Genomic DNA, 17475 nt, shown 5'->3' with positions numbered 1-17475 from the left:
CTCGTCGTATGGCAGCTGAGCGATTAGAATAAAATTCGAGCACGCGACTTTAAAGTAGGTGAATTTTTACAAAGCAGGAGTACATGCATAAATAAAATTGCATTGAAGGAGTATGCAATTGGCAATTAGAGCAAACTTGTGCCACAACTCATATATCAGATTGGTGTACATGGCCAAAAAGCAAGACTTTGTACAGAATCAGAGTGCCGATCAGACCTTATAATACATGCAATTGGGAGAGATTTAGGTTGAACCTGAAAGGTGGCACCTCCACTCAAACTTGAAAAGAATAAGATGCAGGCTCAGAATGCCATCAGCATCAGCCACCCATCAGCAAAATGACATTGTATCAGATTGTGTGCATGTGCATTTGTGTATGCGTCTGTATTTTAGAGAGAGAGAGAGAGACTCGAGAATATAGTTAACATGAAAATGTTCATCAGAATGCACCTATAAGATATATAATACAAACGGGCTTTGCACAAAATCTCATCGTCAGGCACCTATTGATGCTGGAGTTAAAGAACATAAATGAACAGGCCAATGTGGAAAACTGACTCCACTGAGAAGGATTTGATCACATTCTACTGGCAAGAACAGAACAAATAATTGCCTCGAACGGTTTTTCACCACCACACTTTAGGCTCTAGAATCTCACCGCCCACACTCTAGGCTCTAGAATCCAAGGCCAGAAGTATCTTTTTCCTTGGACCCTAAAACCAACCAAATGGAAAGCGATGTCAAAAGACTGCATATATCTGTGAATGTGAAATGCCTCAATAGTTGACATCATTATGGAAAGCGAAGTGCAACCAAACAGAATCTCATCATTTACAGACCCAAGCAAAAATCACCAATGAGAAAGAAGTTTTAGGTCTATTTGGTTGCAAGGAATCATGGAAAGGAAGAAAACTTTTGCATGTAAAAAGAAAAGTTTTCCCGGACCTTAGAAATGTATTGCCAAAACTTTCAATTTTATGTGGAAACAAGCATTTGGAAAACTAGATATTAAAAGGCAATAAGTACTCCAGGATTTTCCTTGCAACCAAACTGTCCCTTGGACAATGATTATTGAAAAATTATAGAAAAGTAGAAAACTTAAATGGGGCAAGCAAATAGATCTTACATAAGTTTCTAAACAGCCGCACAAAATAATTTCATGATAATTCCAGCAGTGCAGCTTGAATTACAGTAATAGCATACTATTAAATGGGAACAATAAGCATGATAACGTTTATTAGCGGTACAAACTGTTCTGTAAAGAGTTTATCACTCAAGTCATACTTATTTTGCCATTTCTTTTCTTTTGTCATCAATGGAAATAATTCACCTAAAAACATATATAACATGGCAAAAGATCTTCAGAAATATGTAGATGTTTGGGGCAAAGATAGTGCAAAATATATATGAGTCCCCAGGTCTATGGATCAATTTGTTCATTTCAAGAGCATCATTTAATCATGTAATAGAACTTTATAAAAAAAGACTCTAGGGAGAAAAGGTAGAAAGAAGAAAAAACAATAACAACAACAGCAGTAATACATTGAATGCAGAGATCCTGATAACAGAAACCGAGAAAGCAAGAGCCATTGTAGATTAAAAGTCTCTAGAATACATGGGTGGAAACTGTGAAAAAAGGACAAGCTTGATTCTAGTAGATGCCTTTAAATATATTCAGAAGTCTGATTGAAAAAAATGGCAAATGAGGATTCATAAAGCCAACCCAAAACAGTTGGTGCAAGGCTGGATTCTACTGGATGCATTTAAATATATTCAGAATCCTGATAAAACAAATTCAAGCCAAATTTGCTTCCAAAAACAGAAACTCCAGATGTACTTGATGCCAAGAAAATCTGCTTATTTTAAAAAGTTTCAAAAAAACAGTCAGGAGTTTCTGGTTTACCATTGGAATCCCTAAAGCCTTTAGATCTGCATCAGTCATATGCACAAGAGCTGTCATATCAACCTGCACATGCAGAATTTAAGTTGGAAAACCAGAAAACGCAAGAGGTCAATGATGGAAACCAATATGCCTTGTATACAGACCTCCTCTGCCTGGAATGTTATTGAATACTTCTCTAGACCCAGAGACCGCAATAAACTGTCCACCGAAAACTCAGACTGCATAGATCAACAAATATATAAGGTGTAAAGAAATGGACAAAAGCATTAGATGAGATAGGGCCACAATCTTACAAGAACCAACATCATCATGCAGATAGCCAAATAAAAAGTCAAAAAAATTAAAACTAAAATGGTAGTTCCTTTTATTTATGATATGCACACTATTCTGGTCCAAGAGATGGATCTCAGCAACGGCAAAGAACTACAAGAAAAAAAAAGACTAGGTAATGTATTAAAAACACACCAAACTTCTTTATCCAGTAATTCATTCAGTAATACATTTCTTGCAGGATCTTGTTGCACAGCTAAAATTACATCCTTCACAAACAACATGGAAAGCCGGAAACCAACAGATACAGGAAAAAATACATCTTGTCCAAGTTTGACAGTTCAAGATAATGGTTATTCATTTTGTTTTCAAAGGCCTGAGTAGTAACTTCATATTGCAGATATGTGCATGACATAGAGCTTACCGGCACCCCGATGAGTAAGGAAAGCTACCAAGATATTAAGTCTATAGGATGTGAGAAAAGAAGACACCTTTCTCCAGCAATTTCCTTGACCTCATCAAATGCAGAGGAAAGTTAACATGGTGGCCTCGATCATTTACCTGGGATATGATGCTAAGAAGATTCAATCCACTAGTAGACGTACTACACAACTGAACTCCTAATTCATCAAAGAACTTTTTTTATTCCGACATTTACGAATCTTGAAGACAATAAAAGTTAGTCAGCAAGCCTTCAACCTGATTTATATTATCCTCAAAGCCATTACATCCAATAACAAACCAACAACCAACATTAAAACCTTTCACCAACGCAAATCTGCAGATCAGTCCAGCTAGAATACTTCAATGAAGGACATTCACCAAAATCTTCAAATTTTATGTCCCCAATAATAAAAGCCAACTTAGCCATCCCTTTTAACTATAAATGGCAAGAAATTTTGATCTAAATACCTCCAACAAATTATCAACTTTTAAGTAGAAGAAAGTTCAGTTTCATTTGAGAAAATGTTCAGGGATGTGCAAATGTAATATTTCATTCTTATGTATAAAATTATATAGGAAAAATTCTTCACAAAAGATTAAACAAATTGCTGGGGCATTATCCTACTACAGTATGTTCCCTCATTTGACTTAGTGCCCCTATAACGTATAACATTCACACAGAAACATGTCTGTCAAGTTTCACGGTATTAAGACTGTCATTCTGGTCCATATATAGAAACTTGAGAGCTTCTTCCTAGAAGAACTACTCATCCATAGCCAGTCTCCATATTTGGATTGGATCACCATCACCTTGTTTCTTTGTCGATACCAGGACATGATTGGTCATCACAAAACTGCACAGATCAAATGACTAATTGTTGGATAACAGGTCCCCAATATTTTAAATTAGAACCAAACAATTGGAGTTTGGCTTGTCTCCTTTGGGCAAGTCCATCACCGCAGATGCTAGTCATATGGTCATTAAAATCCTCCAGCAGTATATGCCCTCATTTGACTTAATGACCTAACAACGTATAACATTCACACAGAAACATCCGTCAAGTTTCATGATGTTAAGTATGAGACTGTGATCTGAACCACATGGAGAGCCTTTCCCCTGGAGAACCACTCATCCATGGCCAATCTCTTCGTTTGGATTGGACCACTGTTGCCTTATTTCCTTCCCAATACCATTTACAGGATTTGTCAACACACAATTGCATGAATCAAGTGACTGATTGTTGGATGATGGACACCAATACTTTAAATTGGAACCAAACAATTGGAGTTTGGCTGTCTCCTTTTGGCAAGTCCATCAGCACAGATGCCAGCCATGTGGTCATTAAAATCCAGAAATGTAGACCCCTCTTTCCAGACCAATTAAATAATGCCTGAGAAAAGATGCTTCATAATTTATTTACCACAAAACCACTAAAAGAAGGATCAACATATGCTACAATAGTTTGTTTCGATCCAATCTCTATCCAATGATAAGTCACTACAAATTTTGGACCTTCTTTTCCAATTTCCATGTATCGACTTGTCCAACAACTGTATTCTACCTGTACTCATCTATCCAGTCATTATTTTTTTTAAAGAATTTCTAATCAACCTAGAAGTCTCAACAAGCTTCTCAAGGCTTTTTATATGTTCTCACCTAAATTTGAGTTTGCATGTTAAGTTTCTATATTATTTCTTTCTTCTACTGGGTGTTTGGTTAAGTTTTCTAATTTGGTGCCCAATTCTTCTATCCCTCTCACAATTAATCCTGGTAAAGCTTTACTGGATCTTATTTAATATCTTTCTTTGACCTGCCAAGTCTTTGGAGTAGGCCTCCTATCATTATTTTCTCAATCCTAAAGTCAACATTTTGAGGTTATCACATCAGTCTAGTTTATAAAATCTGCTTTAGGATCAATAATTTGACCAATGGTGAAGTTTGGTTGGATCTTGCAATCCACTTCTAGTTTGCGTCACCCTGCTTGTCAATGATTTTATCTCTGTATAGCCTTTGGATTTCTACCAAAACATAAATTATGCACCCATCTTCGATGATATGGTGTTTTCCATTATCTCAGCCTATTGTCAGTGTTAGAATAAGTGCTTATTATTGATTATTTCTCCCTTTTCTTTCTTTATATGGGCTGGTCCATGTTTTAGGCTTCTTTATGTTGTACCTGCAGCACAACAGATTCCTTGTAAGGCCTATTTATAGGCTGCCAATGATTATTGAAATGATGGATGCCTTCTTTTCTCACCTCTCTACATGGTATCAGAGCACCCGCTCCCATTGGGTTAAAAAAAAAAAAACCCTAGGCACCGTTCTATCTCCTCTCTCTCTCTCTTGGACGTCCAAGTGAAGAATCAAGGAAACTTCTTGCCGCCTCCCTTACATCTTCTCCTTGTTTGATTAGGAAAGGGTCCTTGCTGCCCAGAATCCCTGCAGGATCCCTCCTCCTTCCTTCTCTCGTCCCCTATTTTTTTCTTCTTTCTGGCTTTTGCAGGCTGGCTGCTGAACCCACCCTAGAAGGGTTCCAATCTGCAGTTCTGAATTTTTTCTGGTGGGGCGCCCCCTGTTCTAGGGTTTCCACCAGCATTTCTACTTCCTTCGCGCGTCACCGGGCCGTTGGAGTTGATCTGCTATCTCATGGACAGCACATAAAGGAGATCTCTCAGTCTTTTCTCTCCTTCTTTATGCGCTGATTATTCTCTACTGATTTTTCTCATCTTCTTGCTGCCATGGCCAACAATTCTATCACTTCTTCTTCTATGGAGAAGAAGCAATCTACCACAACTATTGCGACTACCATCAAATTGAATGGGTCGAACCATCTTCAGTGGGCAAGAGCCTTTCGTCTACTTGTTGGCAAGCAGCGGAAACTACATCACCTCGATGGGGCTCCTCCAGATGATACTGATGAAAAATTCTCTTCTTGGCAAGCAGATGATTACCAAGTCATAAGCTGGATGGTAAACAGTATGGAGAATCATGTGAGTGCAAATGTTCTCTTTCTTCATTCAGCAAATGAGATGTGGATAACTGTTCAGCAGATCTATTCAGATGAAAATAATGTTTCTCGTGTCTTCTCATTGTACGAAGAACTGTTTGCCTTAAAGCAAGGAGATCATTCTATACATGACTACTTTGCTGAATTATCTGGGAAGTTAAATGAGCTTTAGGTGTACCAGCCCATCTCCATTGATCCTAAAGTCATCAAGGCTCAGCGTGAGGAGCCATTTATGTCCGAATTAAATCAGTCTTTGAGCCATGTTCGCACATATATCCTATCCGATCCAACTGTTCCTACACTTAACGAGGCTATGCCTCGAGTTCTACGAGCAGGCTCTTCATCCTCTGGGTCTGAAAATTCTACTGGATCTAATGAAAATTCTACTAATGCTGCAAGTTGTGTTTATGACTATGGTGCATATGCTGCTGGCCGCGGTAGAGGTCGCAGTGGACAGCTCCTTGCTGGTCGAGAATGAGGTCGTGGCTGATCTACTCTCCCTCGACCCACTTTTTCGCCTTGTGTTCATTGTGGTCGGACCAATCATCCATCTGACAAATGTTAGCAGAAATTTGGTGTTCCAGACTACATCCAGAATAACACCATAAGAGTTGCAACCACTTCTGATTCATATACATCAGACTCTACCACAGCTGGTACGCCTTCTGCTAGCTCTGTGGACAGTAGCATCACTTCATCCAGGGCAGATCTGGAGCGGCTTATTTAGCAGATTGCTTCTTCACTCCATGCTGTTCCTTCGACCTCAGGTAGTGCCTCTAATGTCTCCCATAACTCCTGATCATTGACTCTGGTGCCTCAAGTCGTAGTCAGGTACTCAATCTTTGTTTTCCTCTCTTTCCTTGTCTTTATCCATTGCACCTGTGTCTATTGCTGATGGCTCACACTCCTCGATTTTCAGGATTGGTATTATTAATCTGTCTCCTTCACTTACTCTTTCTGAAGTTCTCTATGTTTCAAAGTTTTCTGTTAATCTTCTTTCTGTCAGTCGTCTTACACGAGCCTACAACTGTTCCGTCACCTTTTTTCCATCTTACTGTGTTATGCAGGATCTCTGGACGAAGAGGACGGTTGGTGGTGGGTAAGAGCGTGGTGGTCTTTATTATTACGACGATAACAAACCTTCACCACTGCAAGCTTTTTTGGCTAATGATCCATATCTTTGGCACTGTCGCCTGGGCCATCCTGCTCCGCCTAAGTTGAAGCCCTTTGTTAATGTTCCCACATCTCTCAGAGTCTTTAAGGGTGAGGCTTGCGAGTTAGGCAAACATCACAGAGTATCTTTTCCTTCTAGAGTCAATAAGCGAAGTCCTTCACCTTTTGATTTAGTCTATTCAGATGTCTGGGGTCCAAGTCCTATTACCACTTCTCTTGGTTTTCGATATTTTGTTACTTTTATAGATGACTACTCTCGGATGATCTGATTGTACTTGTTAAAGAGTCGGTCACAAGTATTTGATGTATTCAAATAGTTTTATAATGAAATCAAAAATCAGTTTTCTACTTCTATTAACATTCTGCGCACTAATAATGCTTTGGAGTATATCAAATCTTCTCTTTTTGAATTTTTTTGTGCTGATCATGGTATTCTTCATCAGACTTCTTGTAGCTATACGTCTCAGCAAAATGAAGTTGCTGAACGTAAAAACCATCATCTTCTTGATGTGGCTCGAACACTCATGCATCAGATGTGTGTTCGTAAAACCATCTGGGGAGATGCTGTTTTGATTGCTTGTTATCTAATTAACCGAGTTCCCTCATCAATTCTGTTTAGGGCAACTCCCTTCTCCTGCTTGTACCCTTCTCACAACCCCTTTCCTCTTTCTCCTCGTATCTTTGGATGTTTGTGCTTTGATCATGCTTTGGGACCAGGTTCTAACAAACTTTCTTCCAGATCTATTCGATGCGTCTTTCTTGGATACTCTCATACTCAAAAAGGGTATCGATGTTGTGATCCTATCTCAAAGCGGTTTTTTTGTGTCCGTTGATGTCACCATTTTTTGAAATGACTCCTTACTATCATAAACAGTCTGTGATGTCTAGCATTCCATCTGTTCCGCTTCCACCTCTTGTTCCTCCAGGCGATTGTGTTTCAGGTATGGACAACAAGCCATTGCTGAAGGTGTACACAATAAACATCATGAACATACTCTGCCGCCACTTTCGTCATCTTTGGAAGGAGATCCACCTCAGCAAGGTTATACTCCAAATTTGGATTTACCCATTGCTCTCCGAAAAGAAAAACGGAGTGTTAACTTACATCCTATTGCCAACCATGTTTCTTATGATCATCTGTCTTCCTTTCATCGTTCCTTTACCTTGTCTCTTTCTTCTGTTCCCATTCCAAAGAATTATCAGGAGGCACTATCTGATCCCCAATGGAAGGTTGCTATGGACAAGGAAATGTCGGCTCTGCTTTCCCGCAAAATGTGGGATCTAGTCTCTCCACCTGTCGGGGTCAAACCAATTGCTTGCAGATGGGTCTTCACTATGAAATTCTGTCCGAATGGCTCTCTTGACAAGTATAAGGCTCGACTTGTTGCAAAAGGGTTCAATCAGACCTATGGAGTTGACTACTGTGAGACCTTCTCACCAGTGGTTCAGCTGAATTCAGTTCATGTTCTCTTTTCTCTGACTGTAAATTTGGGCTAGAAAATGTTTCAGATGGATGTGAAGAATGCCTTCTTATACGGTGATTTTAATAAGAAAATTGACATGGAGCAACCCTTGGGTATGTTGCTCTAGGGGAGAAGAAAGTGTGTAGGCTTCAAAAAGCTATATATGGACTCAAGCAAAGTCCACGGGCATGGTTTGAAAAATTCAGCTGGATTGTTGCTGCTGTTGGATTGAAAAGGAGTCATGCAGATCACTCTGTTTTTGTCCGTCGGAAGTCCAATTGCCTTGGTAGTGTTAGTTGTTTATGTTGATGATATTTTTCTCACTGGAAGTGACCTGGCTGGTGTGTCCGCTGTAAAAACTTTTCTACAGCAGCATTTTGTGATGAAAGACCTTGGGCGACCCAAGTGCTTCTTGGGAATTGAGATAGCTTACAACAAGGAGAGTATTTCTCTTTCTCAGAGGAAATATGCTCTTGATTTACTGCAGGAAACTGGCTTCCTTGGCTGTAAACAAGCAGACACCCCGATAGTTGCACAACTTGTTTTTTGGGATCAGAAGACTGAGGATTTCCCAGATGTGACACACTATCACAGGCTTGTGGGTAAACTAATCTATCTTACTATTACCAGACCAAATATCTCCTTTGTTGTTGGGTTGTTGAGTCAGTTTATGCAGAAGCCAAAGTAGTGTCATTAAGAAGCCATTTTAAGGATTTTGAGATACATCAAAGCTTCTCTAGAAAAAGGGTTGTTGTACAAAAAGAACAAACATTTGCAGATTGAGGCTTATTCTGATGCATACTATGCTGGTTCTGTTTCTGACAAAAGATTTACCTCTGGATATTATACATATGTAGGTGGAAACTTGGTCACCTGGAGAAGCAAGAAACAGAATGTTGTAGCACGGTATAGTGCTGAAGCTAAGTACAAGGCAATAGCCCACACGGCTTGTGAAATGATGTGGATAAAATCTTTGTTAGCTGATTTGAGATTTATTCATTTAGAGCCTATGAAAATGAGGTGTGATAACCAGCTGCTATTTACATCGCAATAATCCAATGTTTCATGAAAGGATGAAACATATTGAGGTTGATTGCCAATTTGTTCGTGATGCTGTGATGTCCAAGAAGATTGCCACTGTATTTACGTCTACTGGGGCCTAGATTGCTGATCTCTTCACAAAGGCCTTGGATTCTACACGATTCTCCCATCTCCGTAACAAGCTGGGCATGCACGATATATATGCTCTAGCTTGAAGGGGAGTGTTAGAATAAGTGCTTATTATTGATTATTTCTTCCTTTTCTTTCTTTATATGGGCTGGTCCATGTTTTAGGCTTCTTTATATTGTACCTGCAGCACAACAGATTCCTTGTAAGGCCTATTTATAGGCTGCCAATGATTATTGGAATGACGGACGCTTTCTTTTTCTCACCTCTCTATAGTTAGCACTATCAATCAGCTTGTGCAGGTTTACACACTAACCTTATTGATGCCAGAAATAGTAGAGGGTCAAACAAGAGGGGGCGCGGAGGGAGATAGAGAAGGAGGGGTGAGGGAGAGAGAGAGAGAGAAGAGGTTCATATAGTGGAGAAGAAAGTAAAGGGGAGAAATTCAAGTACACCAATTCTTCACTCTATGTTCATTCTTTACTACATTACCATGTATATATAGATAACATAAAACTCTTCATATCCTTTAATTAACCCATCACATATTTTAAAAGGCAAACAATAATTAGTTTCAACTCTAGGAAACACATGTATGAACCATGATTAATAAGCTTGGAAATTTTAAATGACATTCCAAATTTATGAAAACATGACCAAGCTTAAGAACCACCAAAATTTCTAATAGCTAATAAATACTATTTGACCAGACTTTTCACTCAAACTAAATTATGGGTACTCTTAGAATGGGTTACACATCACCATTCCTACCTTCCATTGCATGGAACTTGCCCTTGAGTTCTTTGATTATCTATGCTTTTCAATATGGTCACAAAATACCTAGTTGAGTACCCACACAAACTTGATTTGATGCATGGTTCATGCAGTTGAATCTTATTGCTTGAGTTGAACCTACTTCCTTTGATGCATCGAGGACTTGGCATTAACTCACATATCATGTTTTCCTCCCTTATCAAGTGCTACATCACATAAAACTCAATAAACAAAATTTCTTCCAATGGAAAATGCAACAAATTATTGCTTGATAATGGTGAGCTTCTCTTGAGCATTAAGACCACTCAAATGATATGGCCAAGGTATAGGCTTGGTCTTCAAATTAAGTGCTTGAACCAATTGACCAGAAACAATGCTAGAAGTTATCCCATTATCAATGCCAATATCTCTTGTGCATTATCACTACATACAGGTTATAGTTACTGATCATGTTTCCACTTGTCAGTTAAAATGGCACCGAATATTCATGGCCTCTAGCTGTTCCTTAAGCATCACCTAAATCCTCTGTATATATCTTAACATGCACTTTGCTAAATGTCACTTGCACCAACAAGAGGATCTATTGTTCAATGTTCTAAAATCAGTTTGACCCAAATAGGTTGACCTGCTTGACCCTTCACCCATTAACATATACAAGTCTGGTAAAAACCCTTTTTTTTTATTAATAATCTGTTCAAGTCATTGAACCAAATATTGGAACCACTCAAACCAGTCTGATTCAATGGTTCTTAGCTGACAGGTAGCAATGATATCTTTATCCACAAAAAAAAAAAGAAAGGAAGTTGAAGACCTAGAAAACCATCTCAGCTCCCCTGTTTTTGCTGTACCTCTTCGGCCTCTGCTTCCTCTATTCTGGCCTCATCTTCCCTGCAATGAGGACCAGGCAACTCTAGATGAATGATAAGAAGACTAAGATGGCAACCAATGCCCATCTTGTCACATGAAGCAAGAACCCAATCTCACCAGCAAGGAGGGGTTAGTGAGAGTCAGTTATAGGGAAAGGGAAGCAGATTTGAAAGAGAAGATATAGAACAGGGATATCGCTCTTCCTCTCATAAAAGGCAGCAACGGAAAACTTGGAGTTAAAAGTAGGAAAGGACTACAAGAAAAGGATATATTTTCAGTGGGTCGTTGCGTTTACACATATATTGCAGAACTGACCAATATACTCTTTCACTAAATTCATAGGAAGAGGAAAGATCCAAAGTGCTAGGAAGTAATTTGAATTAGTGCAAGGATAATAAACCTTGCTTTTGCTTTTAATGTATCAAGTCATCTTGGTTTTCTCAATGGATATGCTTGTTTCCTTGTTACAAGGGCCTGAACTCAAGTTCAAATAGATTTGCCTTCCAACTGTTTGCTTCCCCACAACCGAGCCTAAACTCTGGAACGCAAATTTCCAATTCACTGAAAAAGGCTGAACTTGACTTCAGAGGGAAGCGCTCCAAGGTCAAGTTCTGAATGGCACACAAAGCATTTTATTCTACTTTAATGCTCTCCACCTCACTCTCTCCTTCAAACTAGCCATTTAAGCAATATTTAAGTGATGATTATCATTCAATGATAATTCTAATGTCTAAAAATTACATTTCCTGAATGCTAACTTCCTATAACACAAACAGCAGAACTAGCTAAACCTTGAGTTCAGTTGTGAATCAAACACCAGACCAGAACTCAAATTCTCGAAAATAATTTCTGAGAACCTAAGTTCAGACACTTCTCACACTTAGAAGCAACAAACACACCAAATACACAGACATCTCTACAATATATAATGCATAAGTTGGGGTGAGAATAGCCAACTTCCTTTGATTCCTCTATAAATTCACTTTACTATAAATAAATGCACTTCTATTGACCATCTCTGTCTATTTATCTTTCTTAGTATATATTTAAAGTGACCCGAAGAACTGGGAAAGCCTTTATAGGACACATTTATAAAAGAAATCTAATGGAAAAACAATTTAATTTCATATAATCATTAGCAAATATCAAACAATTCTCCCTCCTTAATCAATCAGGTGAATTGTGAATGCTGGAAGTTTGTTGAGCAATACCCAGGATTTGAACCCGGGACTAATGCTGAAAGTTAATAAATGCTAAGTATCTAAGTATGTGTGCGTACAAGCAGACAAACAGACAGACACACCTAAATGCACATATTTACATGCATGTATGCATATATACATGGTGAAATGTTCAAAGCAATAATCCACACCATTCATTACCATCATATCTAAACAGCCTACAAGTCATTTTGTAAATTTTGGCAAACTTGGCCCAGAATCGTCCACCATGCTGGTGGATCACCGATGCAGCTTATTTCATTTAATGCTAAGAGATGAATGCATAGCTGCAGTATTGAAGCAGAATATATTCACCATAAGGAAATCTAAAGAACTTCCACCTTTTGCTTAGACTGCTTCTTAGAAGAAGCTGGGGCAGGGACATTTTTAGTGTCTGCTACGGTTGCTTCAGCACGAGTGGCTTTTTGAACACATTTAACAATTTCAGAGACCGGCTTAGGTTTGGGCGGATCAGTACTGGTTGGCTGTAGGTTCATTGTGCCAGATAGTTTTTCACGAAGATCTCGCACTCCTGATTCCTTTCCACCTAGATAAACTTGCTGCATGTCTTTTTTCTGAAGCTTCAGTCGAAGATCTTTGGCACCAACTTTTGCTTTCATCAAGAATTCCAAGATTCAATTTAGATTAAATTTTTCCAAGAAACTAAGACATACTAAGTAGAAGTCAAATCTGTATTGTTTTTTTATTCACTATGTTCATACTTGAAACTTGAGGCCCTTCATCATCCTTGTAAAGATCATGTTTCCATCTGTCATCAGTTTGGCGTTGCCTGCAGAGCAAACTCAAAGATCAGTTAAATAAAGACAAGTGATCCCAACAATATTATATCTCCAGTGATAATTGCTGGAATAAAAATAATATTCAACGCATTAGATATTACCAATATTTTTTGCTCTTCGTGTCAAAATAATCTGATGTTATGTGATTAGGTCATCTTTACAGTTCAAAATAAACATGCTGACCACAAGCGATCTCTACTTTTAACACTTTCTAGGCTTATTTGATGCAACCAGCTGTATGAAACACACGTCCACCTATCGTGTAGCTTTTAAAAAGTTGTAACTAGAGACTGGGTTAACCTTGTGACTGGTTCGTGCATAGAATATGATAGCCAACAAACTTAATTTATGCTTTTGTATAAGCCAAATTTCAGTGTTCTAATATGTCATGTCATCCATATTTTTTGGACCTTACTCACACCTCCTCAGTATAGGATTCTTACAAAAAATACCCAGATGAAATAGTAACTTTTCAAATAAGCCCTTATGTTTTATTATGTAATAGGATACACCCTACAATCCCAGAAATTCCAATAATACTACTTTTGACATTTATAAATCTGGACTTTACACTAAAGACAAAAAATTTAATCGATCAAATAAATCTCTTTTTTAATATTCACCTTTCTAAATTTAAAATCTTATTTTTTTAACAATCTGATGTCAGTACTCAGTGCCACTATTGAAATTTGAGTTTACAAATGACCTCATACTTTTTTGTTTTTTCTCACAAGACCCTCGGATTATATGCCAACTTGCCTATTGCACTGGTCTTCTAAAATGTTCTTCTAACATTTGAAGAATTTAATCCAAAAACAATAGCTTTTACTATTAATTTTAACACCCAAAATATTCTTCCACAATTTACATCTACGAGGGTACAAAGTTTGACAAAGATGCTTTCTTCTTATTACACATGGAGCTAAATATTTTGACTTTGCGTTCTAAGATTACACATTTAAGGCCATCACTAGGGCATTATCCATGATATAGTCACACTAAAGCATCAAAAATCTAAAAGTCTAGTGGAAACTCTTGGCAACCAAGCACTACATTATCTGCATCCATATGCATGAATCATGCTAAACAAGTTTTACCACTCAGATTTCCCTAACAAAACTCTAGCTTTGGTTGCTTAAAACCAAACAATCATCATCCTGAGTAATTAAATAGTTGGACTTCTGGTCAAGGCCAAAAGGAAAAAGTATCAATTTTGAAAGTGACAAGTTAGCTGCCTTTCTAAAGGCATTATTCATGACATGCACATCACATTGGTTTTTCTTTTTTTTTTTTAGATCATATTTTGAGCTTTGCACCACTTCTTTTACGTGATTCATTAATTTGTCAATCTGAACCTCAGATGTGGTCCAACAACAGGTTACATAAATAGTGGTGTGAAAATTGATAACAAGATCAAAAAAATTGAAACCTTTATAGCCAATATATGAAACCTGAAACATGATAACAAAGCAACATAATAAGATTCCAAACTGGTAGACAAGCTCAGAATCCTGACAATAATGCAAATAAGTCAAGCATAAAAATCTGATGAGTTATTTCAGATCAACTATAACAAAACTAGGTGAATGAATGATTAGTAATGGTCAAAGATAATCAATCAGTCCTAATATGACCAACAACGGCGAAAAAATCCTCTAATGTCTGCTTAGGAAGCCCAAAAATGAACAAAATAACCAACTATCGTTAAACTGGGTCAGCTACGTTAACCTATAATAAACATAATTATTTAGGAGTTTTATCAGAAGTGGGCAAGCATAAGTAATGATAATCTGGTTCTCATGTATAAACGGAAGCATAATGCCAGTATAGTCTCTTGTTGCTCCCTTCTCAACTAGAACTGTACGAGATGCTAGATTGTGGAGCACTAGAAGAAGTACATATCGTCTGTGTGGAATTTAATATCATGCATGTGGCTTTTTTGAGCTAGATTGCTGGATTAATAAAGCAATTTATGCCTTTGAAGCGGACATATCCTCATCTTCAAGATTGTGGAACAGTAGATCAGTGTCACATCATCTGTGCAACTTTTATGAGCGAGATTCTTATGTCACTAAAGCATTTCTCAGAATGGGTTAATTCTTTTTAAGTGGATCAAACTCACCTTAACTAGATTGTTGCACTAGATGAGCTGCACTGCAGCTGTGCAACTTTTTTAGAGAGAGATTTTTGTGTTACTAAAGTATTTCTCAAAATCGACTTAATGTTTTTAAAATGGATATATACTCACCCTCCTATGATGAGAGCTCTCCCACATGATTTAGAGTTATGTCACTCAGCTACACTAAAAAGGCTCTTTACTGCACCTGCTTCTGCATGAAACCTAACAGAACATGAAACTGAGGGTTGAAATAGTTTAACAGCACGCAAACTCTAAGTACTCAGTAAATAAGGTTAACAACCCAGTAGGCACTGCTGAACTGCAACTGCATGAACCAAAGAAAACAAGATTTAATTGTTATTTCAACTGCAACACCCCAGCAGACTGCCCATTTGTGGTTAATCAAACATTCAGTTTTCATGCTCATAAACTTTTGACAGTTACCTCCACCCCTCCAAACCCCAAACTAAATGCACACACTCATTGTGCAACATAATACACCAACGAAAAATCTACCAACCAAAACCCTAAATTGGTTGACCAACACCTGATACCAACTAAAAACCTGCTAGTTGGAAACTTATTTCCAAATTACAGGAAGCAGCAACCTGCTTGTAAAAAAAATTAAACTTTATTTATCTAACAAACATAAGACCAATATTAAACAACTGCTTACCTGGAACAATGCATTTCGAAACGACAAGAAAGCCTATTTGGAGAAAACCTAACTTCCTCCTCATAGATATCGGCAACCACACTGGCAAAAGCTAAACTGGCCGTAATGTAAAAGAGTCATACAACAAGCCAAACCTTATTAAGACAAAACTAACCTGAATAAGCAGATAGCAGTGCACGGCTATGCGCCATTTTTTATAAAACATAACAGGTCAAAACATCAAGTTTCTCGAATTAAAGAAAATTTTAAAGCACAAAAGAACCAATTTTTACTGCCTAACAGAGCGACCGAACTAAAAAACCCTAATTTGCCAAATCTCGAAAAGATATCAAGAATACCTACGAGCCAATTAACATTGTTTACAGCGATTTAGGAACAAGAACAGAGGCATTCTAACCGGATTGAGAGAAGGAAAATCGGACCTTTTCCCAGTGGCCGATCTGGTCCGGCCGACATCGTCAGCCAGGCCGCCATTAAGGCGCTCCATGATCGATCTCTTCGTCCCGGCACCCTCCCGATCCGCGTACATCTTCGCTTGCTCTCCCGGAGAAGCGCCAAAGGCGGATGGGGTCGCAGAGCTAGGGTTCGAAAGAGCGCAAAGGGCGAAGGGGAGTCGATCGAAGGAAATCCCGGGGGGACAGAGAAGGGATAAGTGGAAATAATTTGAGTATTTTGGGGTTTCGATACCTTTCCTTTTTGACAGTTAGTCCGCAACCACGTTCGGGGGAAAATTATCTATTGACCACCTCATTTTCCTCGAATTTTACTTACGCCTTCTCGTCTAAAATTTTTCAGCCGGCTGCCTAGTATTTGCTAAGCGATGCTTTCATTTCGGTGTCATTATTTGGTGGTCGCACGATAACTTTAGAACTAAAACTCCACTTGTGCCACCTTTTAGATGCGCTACCTGTAATGGGTTGTTTTTGAATTTCATCAGACTCTTTAATGTATCTACTTTCCTGCTATGAATAAACTTGGTGTTTCCTGTCAAAATAAATAAATAAATAAATAAACTAGCACTCAATCCTTGCAATACTAAAATTTAATTGATAATAATATTAATATTTTAATTATTCTTACTAATTAATCTCATGATAAGATTAAAAGGATCTAGGTTCTTCATTCCAAAGATGGTCTTCCAAATCAGTGAAGGTTGTCGCATTGAATAAAATATATTTTATTTTTTATCATATTATTTTTATTTTTATTTTTTATATTTAAAAAATAAAAAAAAAATAAAAAAATTGATAAGTGGTGTTATGAAAAATTATCTTATAATCTTACATGTCAATACGGAATGCTATCCCTAATACCTGTACATCGCTTTACTATTATTATATAGATTAATTATCGACATGAAAATGTCGGCATCTCTAATACCCGTGCATCGCTTTACTATTATTATATCAATTTATATTTATATTTTTTATTTTTAAAAAATATAAAAATTTAAAAAATAAAACTTAACATATGACGTTGCGGGAGATTATTCTATAATCTTATATGTCAACACAGAATATCATCCATAATATTCGTGTATTACTTTATTATTATCATATAGATTATATAGATTACGTGTTAATACGGAAGG

General features: G+C 37.7%; 1 protein-coding gene across 3 annotated transcripts; it reads right to left on the bottom strand.

Moving 5' to 3' along the window:
• Window positions 1-418: 418 nt before the first annotated feature.
• Window positions 419-16532, bottom strand: LOC105049653 (uncharacterized). 3 transcript variants are annotated; one of them, XM_073262066.1, is made up of 6 exons: window positions 16307-16532; window positions 13012-13079; window positions 12631-12896; window positions 2047-2121; window positions 1904-1966; window positions 419-713 (listed from the first exon to the last, which is right to left on the bottom strand). In XM_073262066.1, the coding sequence occupies exons 1-6, from the start codon at window positions 16411-16413 to the stop codon at window positions 669-671; spliced, it is 624 nt and encodes a 207-aa protein (XP_073118167.1). In that variant the 5' UTR covers window positions 16414-16532; the 3' UTR covers window positions 419-668. The 3 variants fall into 3 exon arrangements, with proteins under 3 accessions (XP_073118167.1, XP_073118168.1, XP_073118166.1); XM_073262067.1 differs by having other exon boundaries at window positions 419-758; window positions 12631-12902; window positions 16307-16531; XM_073262065.1 differs by having other exon boundaries at window positions 12631-12902; window positions 16307-16530.
• Window positions 16533-17475: the final 943 nt, after the last annotated feature.

This window comes from Elaeis guineensis, chromosome 8 (genome assembly GCF_000442705.2).
Source record: "Elaeis guineensis isolate ETL-2024a chromosome 8, EG11, whole genome shotgun sequence".
Taxonomy (NCBI): domain Eukaryota; kingdom Viridiplantae; phylum Streptophyta; class Magnoliopsida; order Arecales; family Arecaceae; genus Elaeis; species Elaeis guineensis.
Note: the sequence above shows the minus strand (reverse complement) of the source record. Positions and strands in the feature narration are given on the sequence as shown.

Excerpts from the sequence above, each read along its gene's own strand:
- LOC105049653 (XM_073262065.1), bottom strand. The coding sequence starts at position 16,413 with ATGTACGCGGATCGGGAGGGTGCCGGGACGAAGAGATCGATCATGGAG. Across the intron at positions 2,122-12,630 it reads AGAAGCAGTCTAAGCAAAAG|TCTGAGTTTTCGGTGGACAG; the intron begins GTGGAAGTTCTT and ends TGATCTATGCAG. Across the intron at positions 1,967-2,046 it reads TAACATTCCAGGCAGAGGAG|GTTGATATGACAGCTCTTGT; the intron begins GTCTGTATACAA and ends CTGCATGTGCAG.